The sequence below is a fragment of the Trichomycterus rosablanca genome, chromosome 14 (genome assembly GCF_030014385.1).
Source record: "Trichomycterus rosablanca isolate fTriRos1 chromosome 14, fTriRos1.hap1, whole genome shotgun sequence".
Classification (NCBI taxonomy): Eukaryota; Metazoa; Chordata; class Actinopteri; order Siluriformes; family Trichomycteridae; genus Trichomycterus; species Trichomycterus rosablanca.
In genome coordinates this window covers 5,969,021-5,990,492 of record NC_086001.1, presented here as the reverse complement: position 1 = coordinate 5,990,492, position 21,472 = coordinate 5,969,021, and the positions used below count along the sequence as shown (strand labels likewise).

General features: G+C 39.5%; 1 protein-coding gene across 2 annotated transcripts in view; it reads right to left on the bottom strand.

Moving 5' to 3' along the window:
- The window catches only part of tusc3 (tumor suppressor candidate 3), a 63,020-nt gene extending 57,870 nt beyond the window's left edge, over positions 1-5,150 (bottom strand). For both annotated transcript variants that reach the window (XM_063008490.1, XM_063008491.1), the window contains exon 1: positions 5,038-5,150. In XM_063008490.1, the coding sequence (XP_062864560.1) occupies positions 5,038-5,142 (105 nt within the window). In that variant the 5' untranslated portion in view covers positions 5,143-5,150. The remainder of the gene's footprint in view (positions 1-5,037) is intronic.
- Between the last annotated feature and the right edge of the window lie 16,322 nt (positions 5,151-21,472).

Genomic DNA, 21,472 nt, shown 5'->3' with positions numbered 1-21,472 from the left:
GCCTTTCTTAAAATCTAGTAACATAGGGGTACCACTGGCATGGCCTTCTTTAAAATCTAGTAACATAGGGGTACCACTGGCATGGCCTTTCTTAAAATCTAGTAACATAGGGGTACCACTGGCATGGCCTTCTTTAAAATCTAGTAACATAGGGGTACCACTGGCATGGCCTTCCTTAAAACCTAGTAACATAGGGGTACCACTGGCATGGCCTTCTCTAAAATCTAGTAACATAGGGGTACCACTGGCATGGCCTTTCTTAAAATCTAGTAACATAAAGGTACCACTGACATGGCCTTCCTTAAAATCTAGTAACATAGGGGTACCACTGGCATGGCCTTCTCTAAAATCTAGTAACATAGGGGTACCACTGGCATGGCCTTCTCTAAAATCTAGTAACATAGGGGTACCACTGGCATGGCCTTCCTTAAAATCTAGTAACATAGGGGTACCACTGGCATGGCCTTCCTTAAAATCTAGTAACATAGGGGTACCACTGGCATGGCCTTCTCTAAAATCTAGTAACATAGGGGTACCACTGGCATGGCCTTCTCTAAAATCTAGTAACATAGGGGTACCACTGGCATGGCCTTCTCTAATATCTAGTAACATAGGGGTACCACTGGCATGGCCTTCCTTAAAATGTAGTAACATAGGGGTACCACTGGCATGGCCTTCCTTAAAATCTAGTAACATAAAGGTACCACTGACATGGCCTTCCATAAAGTCTAGTAACATAGGGGGACCACAGGTATGGTCTTGTCTAAAATCTAGTTACATGGGGGTACCACTGGCATGGCCTTCTCTAATTACTAATATCATACAGAAGATGAGGTCTCCCCCCTTTAATGTCCTGATTCTTTGATGGTGACGTGAACTTTCCTCCATTGCCACTGCACAGAGGTCTGAGTACCGGAGGTCTGAGTACTTATTTGGAGACCTGTCAGTATTTCTGCACATTGGCAGTTTATTTGCTTACTCAGGCGTTCATTTTGATACTGTCCTTATGAGTTTTGCTTCTGACCACTCAAGAACTTGCACAAACTGGCATCAAGCTGCATAAACAGCATCACACAGTCAGCAAAAATTCTTCAGATGGCATGAGTTTTAGTGGACTGATGCAGGGGGGATAAAGGCTCTTTCAGAAGACTGTTTGATGTGAGGGGGCTCTATGTTCAGCGACTTGATGACTGGAGATGGTCCCCAGTCAGTCAGTAGGATAAATTAGGAGCTGGATTAGTGGTTGTCTTGTGTGCTAGATTGCCAGAGACAAACTTGGGCGGGATGGCATACTTCCATTTGGACTTTGGGCTTTGGATTGGGCAGTCCATCAGTGCTGACATCTTCAGCTCACAACTTCATGTGCTGGAACCATTGCAGTCAAGCAGGCTCCAAGCAGGGAGTCCCAAAAACCGAGGACCACCCACTCCATCTCACAGGTACTACTAATCCTCCCTCTACCAATCTGCGATCTTGCACTTCCTTCCACTGGAGCAAAACGACCCCCAGTCCTCTGTCCGTCTTCATCATCTGCAAACCCTGAAGTCTAGGGCTTCCACAGAGGGTGATTTTAGCTTTCACAAGGGCTTGTTGAGACTGCCCAGTCCAGCCCAGTTGACCGGATCTGGTGTTGCCTTTTTCGTAGGTACAGAGAAGGCCATGCCAGTGGTACAGGAACGGTCCCACCTCCTTTTTGGACGTAGACTGTGGACAGGCTGTCTGAGGGAGGGCGGGCCGTAGGGATTCCTCATAACTGCTGCAATTGAGACCTCTGCTGACTGGTCGATGGTGCCTGCACAATGAGACTGGGAATAACAGTAATCTGTGCATGACTGTCAAGTCAAGGCGCTTTTTACAATAGACATGGTCTCAAGGCAACTTTACAGCATTCAGGACCGACAGACCAAAAACCCTTGTTGAGCAGGCCGAGGGCAACAGTGGCAAAGAAAAACTACCTTAAAAATACAGGAAGAAACCTTGAGAGGAACCAGACTTAGCAGGGATCCCCATCCTCCTTGGGTGGCCTATCAGTGCGCAAAACGAATCTCCATGAGAACCTGCCTCATACAGGTGAAAAGAAGCGGTCGGCTACTGCACACATGTCTGTACTTTTGATCACCGGCTATTTAGATGTTTACCAAGTCACTCTGGTAATGTAAACGTCAAGTAAATCAATAGCAGGTGTTTATTAGTTACTACAGAGTCTTCGTTAGTGTTCTGTAGGTCTCGTGATGGATAACGAAGTCTAATTATCTCTATCAGAGACTTTATGTTAATCAGGTCTTCATGCAGCACCGTCCGACTTACCATAAAGCTTCCCAACATAAAAGGTGAGCTCTACATCTCTCTCTCATTTATTCATCCTCCTCCTCCTCCTCCACGTCTTCACCTTTCATTCTCATCTATAGCGTGTCTTCATTTTCTCCCATCATCACCTTGTCCTCCTCTACCTCCGAACCATTTCACTTTTTACTTCTTTCTTCTTCCTTCAATGTCATCTTAGCCGCCTCTCATCTCTTCCTCCAGTCTACCCCCCCCCCCCCCCCCCTTTTTTTTTTAAATAACCACTGGGTAATTATTTGTCGAAATGTCAGTATGAGGACGGGGGACGTCTCCGGAATAAACGCATCAGTCAAAAGGACGGCTCGCCTCGCCGCGCCGTTTTCAATTATTCAATGCCGCTCGGCTTAATGAAGCCCCTCTACAGGAGACACACACACACACACACACACTCACTAAGCTATAGTTCGGGTGCCGGAAAACTAGAGCTGGTACAAAGGCAAGAAAACAAACAGAGAGACAAATTATACATTAAGGACATGATGGAGAAAGACAAATAGACACCAGGGCGGATTAAAAAAGAAATAGAATAGAAAACGCAGAGACGCAGAAGGGAAATAATCAAGCAAAGATTAACAAAGACGTGAGACTGGAAATAAGACAAGCACAGGAACAGAAGGACAGAATTCAAGTCTGGGGTGTGTTACTGCATTGCGCCCACTAATTCCAGGGAAACTGGACCTACCGCAACCATGACCAGGATAAAATGTTGGTAAAACATGATAAGGAAATTAACATTTTCACCTTTTTTTTCCGATCAAGCAGTATCAGATTTCCCAACTGTAATTTAAATCAATTACTGCAGACCAGCACCCTGAGAGCCAGGAGAGCAACAGACTGGTACACACTCCCTGTCCAGGGTATAAGAGAGAAAGGTACATAACAAAACTAACCCCCAAAATTACAGATGAAAAAATCACAAGCTAATACTGATCTGTTAGTGTTAAAATCTTCACGTGACTAAAACTAACCGGGCAAAACTCACCCAAGTAAAAGACAAATCATTAAAAAGATATTAGCGGGAGTGTAATTGAGCCAGAAGTGCTTAGACGATCTTTTCCATCGTTCTCTAATTCATCACGGTCCCAATATAGGGTCGAAAAGTAGAATATTCAGCAACCGTGATGAACGAGAAACCAGAGGACAGAGAAATATTCGACCTCCAGAATATTTTGGTCCATCACTTTCTCTCTGTCTTTATTTCTCTGTGCCCTTTTACCTTATGGAGAAAGGGTGGGGAGGGGGGGTTATTAGATACATTTTCTGACTAGATGAAGGATTTGAGCTTACAGACGATTTTGCTTGAAACTTACAGAGGAATGTACAGTTAAAGTCAACAGTTTTAATATGTTTAATCATCATTGTTATTTCACTTTACGTTCTGGCCTTCTAATTACTCAGCTGAACTACAACTGCTTACTTCATTGTGTCCATATAAATAAGGCTAGTTGGACTGCATCTATTCTAGTCAATGTTCACAGTCCAGCGAGCTTCACAACAGCAGTGCTAAGATCTCGAGCTCTCAACTTTAAATCTCAGCTCTGCTATCAGCCGGCTGGGCACCTACACAGAAACAAGACTGGCTGTGTTTCAGTAGGACGGAGACCTACAATAAAACACCGTCGCTAGCAGTGAAAAAGGAGCAATAAGCTGCACGTGTGTCATGTGTTTTTTTTCTTGCTGAACTCTGCAGTTCTGTGACACTGAAATCTGACACCCCAGTTTTAAATCCACAACGTCTGCAGACAACTGTTCAGTCTGATAAATGATCCATAATGGTATGGAAAGCATCTGGTGGAAATCATCAACTTCAATGATTATTCTGCATGGTAAGATAATAGTCAACAAATACAAAGTGAATATTACAGGACCAGATGCTGATAATGCCTTCATACATACTGTTACAATTATTAATGAGTGGTTAATGAACACCAGGATGAGGTCTGAGTTCCAGTGATCAGATCTGAACATCATTAAAGCTGTTTGTGAGGGACTGAGATGCAAAATGAAGATGATTTACTCATTACATCCTCAAAAACTAGATTTTAAAACTGAACGAGATTTAACAAGATTTAACATCCCATCATAAACAATTCAGGACTCATTCAGAGAGGAGCTAAAGCTGTTGTGCAGATAAAAGGCTAAATTCAAATGAATTTTATCCATGTATTTTTTTTACAGGTTTCTGTTATTTTGTCCATCTCTTGTAATCAATCCATATTCTGTATCTTCTTTATGTAATTTTATAAACTGCTTTTATAAAAACATAATAATAATAATAATAATAATAATAATAAATAACCATATTGTTATTATATTATACAGTACCTATATTACGTTATAACTATATTATGTTATACATATATTATGTCTATTATTAATACCAATTATGTTAATATGTAATTTAATTAAGCACATTTGATCAGTGTTTTGTCAGAGAGGTTTCAAATTACAGTAGAATAAAGAAAGCATAAGGTGACAATGCTCGACAGTGGCCGAATACCAAACCACTCCACCCCTAATATAAAGGGCACTAGACAGAGAGCGGATACAATTACTTTACACACTGCTTAGTGCACAAACGTAGGGAACAAGTACAGATTTGGAACCGACCTACGCTGGACTGAGCCGGTAAGTGTCAATCGCCAAAACGAACCATTTCTTCATTATTAAATAGTGATATAAAACGTCTCGTACCTCCTTTTTCTTCTGTCCTGCTCCCGTCTGAAGAAAAATCACCAGGATGAGGGAAAAGGCCGTTAACGGCAGGTTCATACATAGTCGCTTGGATGTGACAGCCATCTTGGAAGATGCTCCTGTCGTCCAGCGTCTGTCCAACGCGATTGGCTGCAGTACTTACCAATCATAAGCGTCTGCGCGGCACTGTTGCATTATGGGAACTGTCGTTTTTCTCTTATTGACACTAAAAAACGTTTTACCTAAAGGTTTAATTAATGTTTAACACTGAGACAGCAGGGAAATTAAATACCATGTTTAATTAAACGTTTTGATGTAATATGCTACTTCTTTTAGAGTAATGCAAGCATGGAATTCATTATGATTGTGATTGTAAACAGCTTTTTGGCACATGAAGCAAATGTCTTAGGAATGTATTTTTATTTTTTACAGTATAATGTAATGTTTACATTTATTTATTGATGTATTGCTTATCAACAATCATCATGTAAGGTGCAGGATCCTGGAGTGTTTGACTTTGCAATGGGGACATTTTTCGAAAACTTATTCAAAAGATATAATAATAATAATAATAATAATTATTATTATTATTATTATTATTATTATTCTATTATTATTATTGTTATTATTATTATTATCATTATTATTATTATTATTATTGTTATTATTATTATTATCATTATTATTATTATTATTATTATTATTATTAATATTATTATTATCATTATTTTTATCATTATTATTATTGTTATTATTATTATCATTATTATTATATTATTACTATTATTATTATTTATTAATGTTATTATTATTATTATTATTGTTGTTATTATTATTATTATTATTATTGTTATTATTATTATTATTATTATCATTATTATTATTATTATTATTATTATTATCATTATTATTAATAATAACAGTGGCTGGCTGGATCAATGGATAGACAGATAATGCATTATTGTAGTATTGTAGAAGGCTACAGATTGGCTTAAATAATTTAGATTTTTTATATAATAGAAATTGTTATTAAATACGTCTATTAAATTGACCTACTGTAAAGTACACCCTTACAAGTGTATGAAAACTTTAGACTATGACTGTAAGTCATATTTATACATTTATAACAATATAGGGGCATACGAGTGTACATAAACCGTGAGCTGGAAGTGCACACTTGGACTACTGAGATAATAAACAATAATAATTACAACCAGTACAAAACAAGACATATTGTGAGCCACACCGAGTATCCTACTCTATTAGCATGTTTTATAGAGTTGCTAGCAGCCATAACAGCCTGTCAGCGTGCTACGTACTCCACTGATGGACTTTTATTTTTGTTCTGTGTTGTTTGTCCTTCAAGAATTATACTTGATAGTTGAGGAGAAGAAAATAATGAGGTTTATTCAGCAGTGAATTTGGATGCCAGGCAATTTAAAGTGGTGTGAGAGCGTTTAAAGATAAGCACGGCTAGTCATTAAACTGCCTGAATGTAAAATGTTAGAATTGCCAGTGTTTGCTAGCCTTGATTGTGTGTGTAAGTGTGTGTGTGTGTGTGTTGTAATCGGACAATGAGATGCATGAGTGTATTAAAGTCAATGAGTCGTGAAGAGCAATACATGCGCGTCACGCCCGTTAGAACACAATTTAGCATGGGCTTGCATAGGTGAAACGCTACAGCAGTTATCGTAAAACAGAGACATGCTAAACAGCAGATAGTAAAACTTCGCAATTAGCTTGCAGTCAACATTAGCTCGGCTTAATCTAGTCTACTGGACTTTGTAGCAAAACCCCAGTTTTCTTTTGCCATGTTTCCATTGGTCATACACCGATCAGCCATAACATTAAAACCACCTCCTTGTTTCTACACACATTGTCCATTTTATCACCTTGTAGTTCTACAATTACTGACTGTAGTCCATCTGTTTCTCTGCATGCTTTGTTAGCCCTCTTTCATGCTGTTCTTCAATGTTCAGGACCACCACAGAGCAGGTATTATTTAGGTGGTGGATCATTCTCAGCACTGCAGTGACACTGACATGGTGGTGGTGTGTTAGTGTGTGTTGTTCTGGTATGAGTGGATCAGACACAGCAGCACTGCTGGAGTTTTTAAATACCGTGTCCACTCACTGTCCACTCTATTAGACACTCCTACCTAATTGGTTCACCTTGTAGATGTAAAGTCAGAGACGATCGCTCATCTATTGATGCTGTTTGAGTTGGTCATCTTCTAGACCTTCATCAGTGGTCACAGGACGCTGCCCACAGGGCGCTGTTGGCTGGATATTTTTGGTTGGTGGACTATTCTCAGTCCAGCAGTCCAGCAGTGACAGTGTGGCATCCTCTCTACTGATGCGCTGGTTGAGGAGAGCGAGACTGACACAAGCCCCCTCCGACATGCGCGCAGTAGCCAGCTGCATCTTTTAACCTGCAGTAGGCGAGTTCATATGCAAATCAGCTTTGTGTACGAAGAGCCACACCCTGATTATGGAATGTATTCCCTTGCAAGAGCCATCGATCTGCCAGCAGAGGTCGTAATTGCATCACTTATGAGGAGTTTCCTATCCGGCTCCCACCCTGTATAAACAACAGTCGATCGTTGTTCATGTAGCCGCCCAGCCCAGTCGGATGGCAGAGCGCAGCTACAGTTTAGCTTTTACTTTATTAACCTTGATTTTGAGATGCCTACTGGCGTATCTGAAGACATATCTGAAAAAAACACATTAACAGTGGGAGGACTTACCAAAACTCCACAGACAGAATGAGAGTGTATGTACAGTATTTGGCACAGCAGGTGGTGCGAATGCCATAAAGCACAAAGGTCTCGGGCACCTGGGGAATGTGGCATATTTTGTCTGTATTGTCGTGTGTCTCATCCAGGTAAGTCTTATATACTTGTTCTTTTTATTATTTATGTACACTATATACCCCCCTGCCCCCACACACACACACACACACACACACACACACACACACCACACACTTAATGATATTTTACCATTTTACCTTTATATATATATATACTTGTTCTTTTTATTATTTATGTACACTATATACCCCCCTGCACACACACACACACACACACACACACACTTAATGATATTTTACCATTTTACCTTTATATATATATATACTTGTTCTTTTTATTATTTATGTATACTATATACCCCCCTGCACACACACACACACACACACACACACACACACACTTAATTATATTTTACCATTTTATCTTTATATATATATATATATACTTGTTCTTTTTATTATTTATGTATACTATATACCCCCCTGCACACACACACACACACACACACACTTAATGATATTTTACCATTTTATCTTTATATATATATATACTTGTTCTTTTTATTATTTATGTATACTATATACCCCCCTGCACACACACACACACACACACACACACACACCACACACTTAATGATATTTTACCATTTTATCTTTATATATATATATACTTGTTCTTTTTATTATTTATGTATACTATATACCCCCCTGCACACACACACACACACACACACACACTTAATGATATTTTACCATTTTATCTTTATATATATATATACTTGTTCTTTTTATTATTTATGTATACTATATACCCCCCTGCACACACACACACACACACACACACACACACACTTAATGATATTTTACCATTTTATCTTTATATATATATATACTTGTTCTTTTTATTATTTATGTATACTATATACCCCCCTGCACACACACACACACACACACACTTAATGATATTTTACCATTTTATCTTTATATATATATATACTTGTTCTTTTTATTATTTATGTACACTATATACCCCCTGCACACACACACACACACACACTTAATGATATTTTACCATTTTATCTTTATATATATATATACTTGTTCTTTTTATTATTTATGTACACTATATACCCCCCTGCACACACACACACACACACACTTAATGATATTTTACCATTTTATCTTTATATATATATATACTTGTTCTTTTTATTATTTATGTACACTATATACCCCCCTGCACACACCACGCACTTAATGATATTTTACCATTTTATCTTTATATATATATATACTTGTTCTTTTTATTATTTATGTATACTATATACCCCCCTGCACACACACACACACACACCACGCACTTAATGTTATTTTACCATTTTATCTTTATATATATATATACTTGTTCTTTTTATTATTTATGTACACTATATACCCCCCTGCACACACACACACACACACACTTAATGATATTTTACCATTTTATCTTTATATATATATATACTTGTTCTTTTTATTATTTATGTACACTATATACCCCCCTGCACACACACACACACACCACACACTTAATGATATTTTACCATTTTATCTTTATATATATATATATACTTGTTCTTTTTATTATTTATGTATACTATATACCCCCCTGCACACACACACACACACACACACACACACTTAATGATATTTTACCATTTTATCTTTATATATATATATATACTTGTTCTTTTTATTATTTATGTATACTATATACCCCCTGCACACACACACACACACACACACACACACACACCACGCACTTAATGATATTTTACCATTTTATCTTTATATATATATACTTGTTCTTTTTATTATTTATGTATACTATATACCCCCCTGCACACACACACACACACACACACACACCACGCACTTAATGATATTTTACCATTTTATCTTTATATATATATACTTGTTCTTTTTATTATTTATGTACACTATATACCCCCCTGCACACACACACACACACACACACACACACACCACACACTTAATGATATTTTACCATTTTATCTTTATATATATATATATACTTGTTCTTTTTATTATTTATGTATACTATATACCCCCCTGCACACACACACACACACCACACACTTAATGATATTTTACCATTTTATCTTTATGTATATACTTGTTCTTTTTATTATTTATGTACAATATATACCCCCCTGCACACACACACACACACACCACGCACTTAATGATATTTTACCATTTTATCTTTATATATATATACTTGTTCTTTTTATTATTTATGTACACTATATACCCCCCTGCACACACACACACACACACACACACACACACCACGCACTTAATGATATTTTACCATTTTATCTTTATATATATATATACTTGTTCTTTTTATTATTTATGTACACTATATACCCCCCTGCACACACACACACACACACACACACACACCACGCACTTAATGATATTTTACCATTTTATCTTTATGTATATACTTGTTCTTTTTATTATTTATGTATACTATATACCCCCCTGCACACACACACACACCACACACTTAATGATATTTTACCATTTTATCTTTATGTATATACTTGTTCTTTTTATTATTTATGTATACTATATACCCCCCTGCACACACACACACACCACACACTTAATGATATTTTACCATTTTACCTTTATGTATATACTTGTTCTTTTTATTATTTATGTATACTATATACCCCCCTGCACACACACACACACACACACACACCACACACACCACACACTTAATGATATTTTACCATTTTATCTTTATGTATATACTTGTTCTTTTTATTATTTATGTATACTATATACCCCCCTGCACACACACACACACACACACCCACACACACCACACACACCACACACTTAATGATATTTTACCATTTTATCTTTATGTATATACTTGTTCTTTTTATTATTTATGTATACTATATACCCCCCTGCACACACACACACACACACACACACACACACACACCACACACTTAATGATATTTTACCATTTTATCTTTATGTATATACTTGTTCTTTTTATTATTTATGTATACTATATACCCCCCTGCACACACACACACACACACACCACACACTTAATGATATTTTACCATTTTATCTTTATGTATATACTTGTTCTTTTTATTATTTATGTATACTATATACCCCCCTGCACACACACACACACACCACACACTTAATGATATTTTACCATTTTATCTTTATGTATATACTTGTTCTTTTTATTATTTATGTATACTATATACCCCCCTGCACACACACACACACACACACCACACACTTAATGATATTTTACCATTTTATCTTTATGTATATACTTGTTCTTTTTATTATTTATGTATATTACATACCCCCCTGCGCACACACACACACACACACACACACCACACACTTAATGATATTTTACCATTTTATCTTTATGTATATACTTGTTCTTTTTATTATTTATGTATACTATATACCCCCCTGCACACACACACACACACACACACCACACACTTAATGATATTTTACCATTTTATCTTTATGTATATACTTGTTCTTTTTATTATTTATGTATACTATATACCCCCCTGCACACACACACACACACACACACCACGCACTTAATGATATTTTACCATTTTATCTTTATGTATATACTTGTTCTTTTTATTATTTATGTATATTACATACCCCCCTGCACACACACACACACGCACACACCACACACTTAATGATATTTTACCATTTTACCTTTATGTATATACTTGTTCTTTTTATTATTTATGTACACTATATACCCCCCTGCACACACACGCACACACCACACACTTAATGATATTTTACCATTTTACCTTTATGTATATACTTGTTCTTTTTATTATTTATGTATACTATATACCCCCCTGCACACACACACACACACACCACACACTTAATGATATTTTCTTTACCATTTTGTCTTTATGTATATACTTGTTCTTTTTGTTATTTATACATATACTATATATACTATATATATGTATGCTTTGACAATACAAATATGTGCATTTGTCATGTCAATAAAGCAAATTGAATTGAATTAATTCAGTTCTTTTCTGGTGCAAAACATGCAGTAGGTGGATTGATTGCTTTAAATTGACCCAATGTGTACATGAGTGAGTATGTAAATAATGTTAATATTATGTAGAATTGTTCAGCAGAAATGGTCCTGCTTTTACTTTCTCACATTTCTGCTCCTCTCTCTCCCCAATTCTCTCCATCAGCCCAACACTCTCTCTCTCTCTCTCTGTCCCCCTCCTCTCTCTCACTCTCTCACAGTCACTTCCACTCTCGCACTCTCACTCTCTCACTTCATCCCTTCATCTCTCAGTGAGCGAGGCTCCTCAATGATTCTCCTCCGTCTCGGACTCCCAGCATCCCTCACTCTTATTATCTGTGTATAACCGGCGCGTGCCGCAGCAGCGGGAGGTATGCGCGAGAAGGACCGGAGCGGTGCGAGCAGTGCGCGCTCCCGTACACAGCGGTTCGGGAGCGCGCTCCGGTGGATGTAATCTCCCGGACCGAGCGAGCGATCCGTCGGAGGCTGGAACCGTGCTTCTCCGGTTTATATATCGGTGTTTGTTCATCCCCGGGGAGATCCGGGACCCGGACACGGCGGAAATGAGCCGTTAGTCCGCGCTACCCAACTTTATCCTCGGCGTGCGTGTGTGCGTGTGTGTGTGCGCGTTATTTACCGGATCCGAGTTGCGCATGGAGGTATCTGCATCTCTAGACATCGAGGCGCTCAAGGTGAGGCGCGCGCTTATTTATTTATTGTTGTTTATTATTGTTTTGTGCTCGCGGATACCGAGCGCGGTCTGAGGCTCGTGCGGGGTTTTGGGCGCGTGCGTGGAGCGCATTTCAATGCTGAACCAGAGAGAGACTGAATGTGTACCTGCATCAAGTCTACATCTCTCTTCTCTCTCTCTCTCTCTCTCTCTCTTATTGCATTTCATTTTCTCTATTACTTTAGACTCCCCACCCATTTATTCATCCATCCATCCATTAACACATGTGCATTAACACAGCTTTTTAGACTTTGGTCAGATCTTTCTGTCCTCCTTCAACCACTTTCTTTTAACTTTGTCCACATCTTCATCTATTTATTCTTTAAGTGTTCTCTTATCACTGACCATACTTTGGTAAACGAATTATGAATATATTTAAATATCCATCCCGCCATCACCCATCCACCCACCCATTCATCCATCTATCCTATTTAATACCGCATATTAACCCATCTAAATGAACTTCATCCATCCATCTCTCCATCACTCATCCATCCATGTACATTTACATTAGCAGCATTTAGCAGACGCTTATATCCAAAGCGACTTACAGTACTGTGACAGTATACTGTCTAAGCAATTGGGAGTTAAGGGCCTTGCACAAGGGTCCAACAGTGGCAACCTGGCAGTGGTGGGGTTTGAACCAGCGACCTTTCGATTACTAGTCCAGTACTTGAACCTCTAGGCTACAACTGTCCCTGTCCTTCTTTCCTTCCTTCCATCCATCCATCCATTACCCATCCACCCACCCATTCATCCATCTATCATATTTAACAATGCATATATCAACCCATCTAAACGAATTATCCATCCATTCATCCCTCCATCACCCATCTATCCATTTACATTTGTAGCCTTTCGATTACTAGTTCAGTACCTTAACCACTAGAATACAGCTGCCCTATTCTTCCTTCCATTCAGCCATTACACATCCATCCATCCATCCATCCATTCATCCATCCACCCACCCATTCATTTATCTATCCTATTTAATAACGCATATATCAACCCATCTAAACTAATTATCCATTCATCCATCTCTCCATCACCCATATATCCAGTACATTTGCTTATATCCAAAGTGACTTACAGTACTGTAATAGTATATTGTCTAAGCAATTGAGGGTTAAGGGCCTTGTTCAGGGGCTCAACAGTGGAACCTGGCAGTGGTGGGGTTGAACCAGCGACCTTTTGATTACTAGCCCAGTACCGTAACCACTAGACTACAGCTGCCCCTATCCTTCCTTCCTTCCTTTATCCATCCATCCATCCCTCATCTATCCATTTACGTTTACATTTGCAGCATGTGCAGGCACTTATATCCAAAGTGGCTTACAGTATTGCAAGAGCCTTGCTGAAGGGCCCAACAGTGGCAACCTGGCAGTGGTGGGGTTGAACCAGCGACCTTTTGATTACTAGTGCAGTTCCTTAACCACTAGACTACAGCTGTCCGTATTCCTCCTTCCATCCATCCATCCATTACACATCCATCCATCCCTCCATCCATCCCTCCATCCATCCCTCCATCCATCCATCCATTAACATGTGTTAATTTTTGGTGAGTTTTGGTCATTCTTTCTTCCTATAACCACTTTCTTTTAACTTTGTTCACATCTTCATCTATTTATTCTTTAAGTGTTCTCTTATCACAGACCATACTTTTGGTAAACAAATTATGAATATATTTAAATATCCATCCCGCCATCACCCATCCACCCACCCATTCATCCATCTATCCTATTTAATAATGCATATATCACCCATCCCTCCATCATCCATCAATTCATCCATTTACATTTGCAGCATTTAGCAAACGCTTATATCCTAAGCGACTTACAGTACTGTGACAGTGCACTGTCTAAGCAATTGATGGTTAAGGGCCTTGCACAAGGGCCCAACAGTGGCAACCTGGTAGTGGTGGGGCTTGAAACAGCGACCAGTCCAGTACCTGAACCTCTAGGCTACAACTGTCCCTATCCTTCCTTCCATCCATCCATCCATCACCCATCCTTCAATCCATCCACCCATTACACATCCATCCATCCATCTATCACCCATCAATCCATTTACATTTGCAGCATTTAGCAGACTTACAGTACTGTAATAGTATATTGTCTAAGCAACTGAGGGTTAAGGGCCTTGCTCAAGGGCACAACAGTGGCATCCTGGCAGTGGTGTGGTTGAACCAGCGAAATTTTGATTATTAGCCCAGTACCTTAACCACTAGACTACAGCTGCTCCTATTCTTCCTTCCATCCAGCCATTACACATCCATCCATCCATCAATCAATCCCCCATCCTTTAATCCATCCCCCATCCTTCTACCCATACATCCTTATGTTTATCACTCTTTTCTACATTAACTCTTTGGGACTTTTACAAACTCAGTTTCTTCTAGCCGATCTATTCATTTGTCTGTTTTCCTCTATTTATAATTTATTTTTATCATTCTTCTACACTAACCCTCTACCTTTAGCATCTGGGGTTTGAATTTCTGCACAGACGTGGTTTGCTAGTGTCTGGGATGAAGGGATGGCTGAAACAGCCTAGTGGTTGGGAGGTGCACTTGTCAGTGTGCTCCCAGTGCTGGTCCCAAGCCCGGAAAAGAATCGAGGGCTGTGTTAGAAAGAGCATCCAGTGTAAAAACTGTCTGTATGTGGATCAGATCCCCTTTTGTGACAATGTATATAGTTTCTGTTTGTTTTTTAATATCTGTTCAATTTTTACTGTCTCTTCCTTGCTTAAAACTGGTGCTATGTAGATGTGTGTGTGTGTGTGTGTGTGTGTGTGTGTGTTGGCATGTAAATGGTGTTTTTTCTTTTAGATGAGAGAGTGTATTTGTTATCTGTACTGCACATATGTGTAAGGCTCTTTTAATCCTCACATTTCTTTCTGGGCACAAGATAAGCCCGTTGGTTGGATTAATTGGTTGTATGTTCTCTGTTTGCTGAGTTTCTCCTTACCTTTCACATTTTAATTACCGTGACTGAGAGATACAGAGGGTACAGAATCCATACCTCCTTTACTGGGGCTGGCAGCATTTAGCACAGGTATAGAGGACACACACTTAGACTGACTGGTGCAAAAAATGACACACTGCCTGTACAAAAATGACTGATACAGAGAGTACAGAAGCCACACCGCCTTTTCTGGGACTGACAGGTATAGAGGATACACCCTTTTTCACTTAGACTGACTGGTGCGAAAAATGACACACCGCCTATGCAAAAATGACAAATATAGAGGGTACAGAGGCCACACCTCCTTCTGGGACTGACAGGTACAAAGAGTCTAACAAGACTAAGTCTACTTTACTGTAGGTGCATTCCAGTCACCCCTGTAGTTCCCCGTGAAGTGTACTACATAGGGAGTGAAATGGTTCGATACGAAGGAAACTTCAAACTGCGTTGAGATTAGTGAATTTATCACTGCTCAGGAAGTTGACAGTAAGGTTTACCCATCAATCATTGTGTTGAAGGTTAATACAGCTGGTACATTTTCTGAGAGCAGCGAACGGTACAAGCAGGATTATTTCGGAGTAATGCTTCATTAATCTTTGCTGAAATCTAGCAACAATGTAGAAGTAACTATTAATTTCACATAGCGAACCATGAACAACACGATGTAAACACAACACAATCCTGTTGTATGTCTATATAATCATGTCTATTCCCATATTGCACAATATGATTCATTAGTTTGATTCATTAGTTTACTAGTTACTTTAGAACACAAAGGAACGGTCAAAGATGACATTGCCTGGCGCCCCTGAATGAAGGGATTTAACCAATTTCCTGTGATTCATATGATTAGTGTGTAGTGAATACAAGGGCATTGCTTAGGGGACTGTGTGGAATGGAATCCAGCATGTGACTGACAGGTACAGAGGGTACAGAGGCCACACCTTCTTTACAGGGACTGACAGGTACAGAGGGTACAGTGGCCACACCTTCTTTACTGGAACTGACAGGTACAAAGGGTAAAAGAGGAGTACAAAGGGTACACCTCCTTTACTTAGACTGACAGGTACAAAGGGTACAGAGGCCACACCTTCTTTACTGGAACTGACAGGTACAAAGGGTACAGAGGCCACACCTCCTTTACTTAGACTGACAGGTACAAAGGGTACAGAGGACACACCTCCTTTACTACGACTGACAGGTATAAAGGGTACAGAGGCCACACCTACTTTACTACGACTGACAGGTACAAAGGGTACAAGAGGGGAACAGAGGCCACACCTACTTTACTACGACTGACAAGTACAAAGGGTACAAGAGGGGAACAGAGGACACACCTCCTTTACTACGACTGACAGGTATAAAGGGTACAGAGGCCACACCTACTTTACTTAGACTGACAGGTATAAAGGGTACAGAGGCCACATCTCCTTTATTACGACTGACAGGTACAAAGGGTACAGAGGCCACACCTACTTTACTACGACTGACAGGTACAAAGGGTACAAGAGGGGAACAGAGGCCACACCTACTTTACTATGACTGACAGGTACAAAGGGTACAGAGGCCACACCTACTTTATTACGACTGACAGATACAAAGGGTACAGAGGCCACACCTACTTTACTTAGACTGACAGGTATAAAGGGTACAGAGGCCACACCTACTTTATTACGACTGACAGGTACAAAGGGTACAGAGGCCACACCTACTTTACTTAGACTGACAGGTACAAAGGGTACAGAGGCCACACCTACTTTACTTAGACTGACAGGTATAAAGGGTACAGAGGCCACACCTACTTTACTTAGACTGACAGGTATAAAGGGTACAGAGGCCACACCTACTTTACTATGACTGACAGGTACAAAGGGTACAGAGGCCACACCTACTTTATTACGACTGACAGGTACAAAGGGTACAGAGGCCACACCTACTTTACTTAGACTGACAGGTATAAAGGGTACAGAGGCCACATCTCCTTTATTACGACTGACAGGTACAAAGGGTACAAGAGGCCACACCTACTTTACTACGACTGACAGGTACAAAGGGTACAGAGGCCACACCTACTTTATTACGACTGACAGGTACAAAGGGTACAGAGGCCACACCTACTTTACTTAGACTGACAGGTATAAAGGGTACAGAGGCCACATCTCCTTTATTACGACTGACAGGTACAAAGGGTACAAGAGGCCACACCTACTTTACTACGACTGACAGGTACAAAGGGTACAGAGGCCACACCTACTTTATTACGACTGACAGGTACAAAGGGTACAGAGGCCACACCTACTTTACTATGACTGACAGGTACAAAGGGTACAGAGGCCACACCTACTTTATTACGACTGACAGGTACAAAGGGTACAGAGGCCACACCTACTTTACTTAGACTGACAGGTATAAAGGGTACAGAGGCCACACCTACTTTACTTAGACTGACAGGTATAAAGGGTACAGAGGCCACACCTACTTTATTACGACTGACAGGTACAAAGGGTACAGAGGGAACAGAGGCCACACCTCCTGTACTGCGACTGACATGTACTGATACAGAAGGTACTTATTAAGGCTGAGAGCTTACAGAAGCCACATTATAATTCACTTGATTCAGATTGAATGAATCTTCTAGGAATCATCCATTACCAAGCAAAGTTTTAAAAAGGTTTGAATTTCCTGCTCGAGGGCACCACGGTGGCAGGTGCCAGGTACATGCTGTGTGTGTGTGTGTGTGTGTTGGATGATTTACTTGTTTACACCTCGTTCACACATGGCTAGTTCAGGCTAGAGCTGTAGGGACCTGAGCTTTCAGATGGTGATTCTTTAAACCCGGTAGCCTACGTCACTCAAACAGCTGTATTTTTCTCTTAGTCTATATATTTTAGATTCTTATAATATAGCGGCGAGAAAGATCATTGCCCCTGTTTTTGTGTGTTGGTTGAACAAAACATGGTATTGCTGGGAAGGTTTTTAGCCCCACTTGCTTTGCAGAAGTGCTTTAAATCAGAGACATTGCTTGGGAAACAATGTAAGATGGATGGATGGATGGGTGGTGGGTTGGGTAAATAGATAGATTAGATTAGATTAGATTAGTTTAGATTAGATTAGATAGATAGATAGATAGATAGATAGATAGATAGATAGATAGATAGATAGATAGATAGATAGATAGATAGATAGCAGTGACAAACTGTCCCCTTAAAGGCAACTCACATTCAACAGTGGTTTCCGGCGTTTCCCTACATGGAGATTTCTCCAGATTTTTGAAATATTTTCATAATATTATGTATAGTAGATGGCGAAAGACCTTAATTATTTGCAATGTTTTGATAAGAATTGTTCTTTTTTGAGCTGTTTGACAATCTTGGCACAAAACCCATTTTAGCTTGCAGAGACTCATAGGCCGTAGTTGGATTCCCAAGAGACCATAGTTGGATAGGCCATAGAGGTGATTCCCTCACCTCTTCCCAATTCACCTGCATTAAACATTCTATACATTTTTACCCTTATTTCACTCCTGATTGAATGTTTTTGAGTGCGTTGCAGGCATAGAATTATAAATTCTATTATATTTACAAAATACAGTCAAGTTGGTCAGCCAGAACATGAAGTAATTTATTTGTACTTTTATGTTAAATAAATAAAGCTTTAAGAAAATGAACAAATCACAGATTGTTGTTTGTACTGCACTTCACAAAATGGCTTTTCTTTTTTGGAAATGGGCCTTGTACCACGTTCTGTTCGACGAGCTGAAACCATACATTGTGACGATGCAAACACAAAGGCGGGCAGACAGGACACATTAGTCTTTCACGGCTCGGTATAAGTGCAGAATTAAATTCTATATGCTCGAACACACCTGAAACAGGAATGAATAGTGGCTAATGCTAAGCGCTCGGTCTGCTTCTCATAACACCCTCGCGAGTTCAATGGGGCACAACATTGCTAAGTAGAGGATTTAAATGTCATTAATTATTTTGAATGTTGTTTCAGATTGAAAGGGCATTGCTGTATTTTTCCCCAGGCGCTTGAGATATGGCATTTTTGCCACTCACCCCCTTTACACCCACACCCACACACTCACACACTCACACATACAGTTCCACCCTCAACAACCCCAATTTCACTTCCATCCATTTTACACTTAATTACCTCCTTTGGCGTAAAGGGCACCGAGATCACAAAGTCCCTGACAGCTCGCAATACCATGATTAATATCAATTTACTCAGTCCGATGGAGTAAAAACAAAATCCTCCGTTTTTGCTTAGCAATGTTGGGTACGTATTACAGCCCGTGACCACCATTACTTATACAGAAAGATCTCCATCACTACTTGTTTATTCTGCATCTTCATCATGTCTACAGTTGAAGTTAAAACTTTATATACACTTTTAAGTATAAGAAGGTCATCACAGTCTTAGAATTTTAATTATTTCTGTTTCTGATTGGGGCGACACGGTAGCTCGGTAGGTAGCACTGTCGCCTCACAGCAAGAAGGTCCTGGGTTCGATCCCCAGGCGGGGCGGTCCGGGTCCTTTCTGTGTGGAGTTTGCATGTACTCCCCGTGTCTGCGTGGGTTTCCTCTGGGAGCTCCGGTTTCCTCCTACAGTCCAAAAACATGCAGTCAGGTTAATTGGAGACACTGAATTGCCATATAAGTGAATAGGTGTGTGTGTGTGTGTGTGTGTATGTGTGTCTGCCCTGTGATGGACTGGCGCGCCGTCCAGGGTGTTACTGTGTGCCTTGCGCCCATTGAAAAGCTGGGATAGGCTCCAGCACCTCCCACGACCCTGATTGGATAAGCGGTTAAGAAAGTGAGTGAGTGTTTCTGATTGATTGGAATGGATTCATATGCGTCCTAGTTTTTTAAAGTTAATTGTGAATTTAATAAAAATGTGTAAAAATCTGCAGGATTAAACGTTTACCTCATGATAAAATGACCCTAACAAACCTTTGATCTTTAAATCTACTTGGCGGAACTGAGTTTAACCAAATGTGTTGACTTTATGTGGTACAGTCTTGACCTTTCAGTACAGTCCAAATATTCTCAATATGTTTTAAGTCAAGACTCAGAAAAGGCTGTCCAATTTAGTCTGATTAGGCTATTCCAAATAAAAAATGTATTTTAAGTAGAGATGTAATGATATATGCCCTCGTTTTCTGAGGTAGGTACAAACTATGCAAAACAATGAATGCTGCACATTTTCCTTTTTGTGTGAAAAAAACCTGAAATGAAATAAATCCCACATTAAATAAATGAATGAATAATACAAATAGAGGAAGTATCCTCACATAAATACCTTTGGCTGGAAAATTCAGAACCTGGCAACCCTGTAGTGACGTAAACCAGGCGATGTGAATAGCGCCGGTGCCCTCTGCTGTTTAAAGTGAATATCGATTTATTATATGTGTAAACCAATTTGAATCGTTACACGAGTGAATCGATTTTTAACTGTCTTGTGGTGCATCGTTACATCCCTAATTTTAAGTCATTGTCTTTGGGGTTCAAGAGGTCTGTCCACTTTTTTTAAGTAGCCTGACCACTTTCTGTAGTGCATCTGTTCTAGTGGTAGCAAAACTGCCTGGAGCTTAATACTACCACCACCATGCTTAAGAGTATGTTCAGTGTTGATGGTTCAGTGTTCAGCTGTAATTTATTAAGTAAACATCCAGCTCTAGAGTTTAAATCCACCCCAACCAACCAACAACAGGTACAGGGTTGTTGGGTTTGCAAGCCTTACTTTTTATTCTCCACACATAACTCTGGTCACAATTTATTT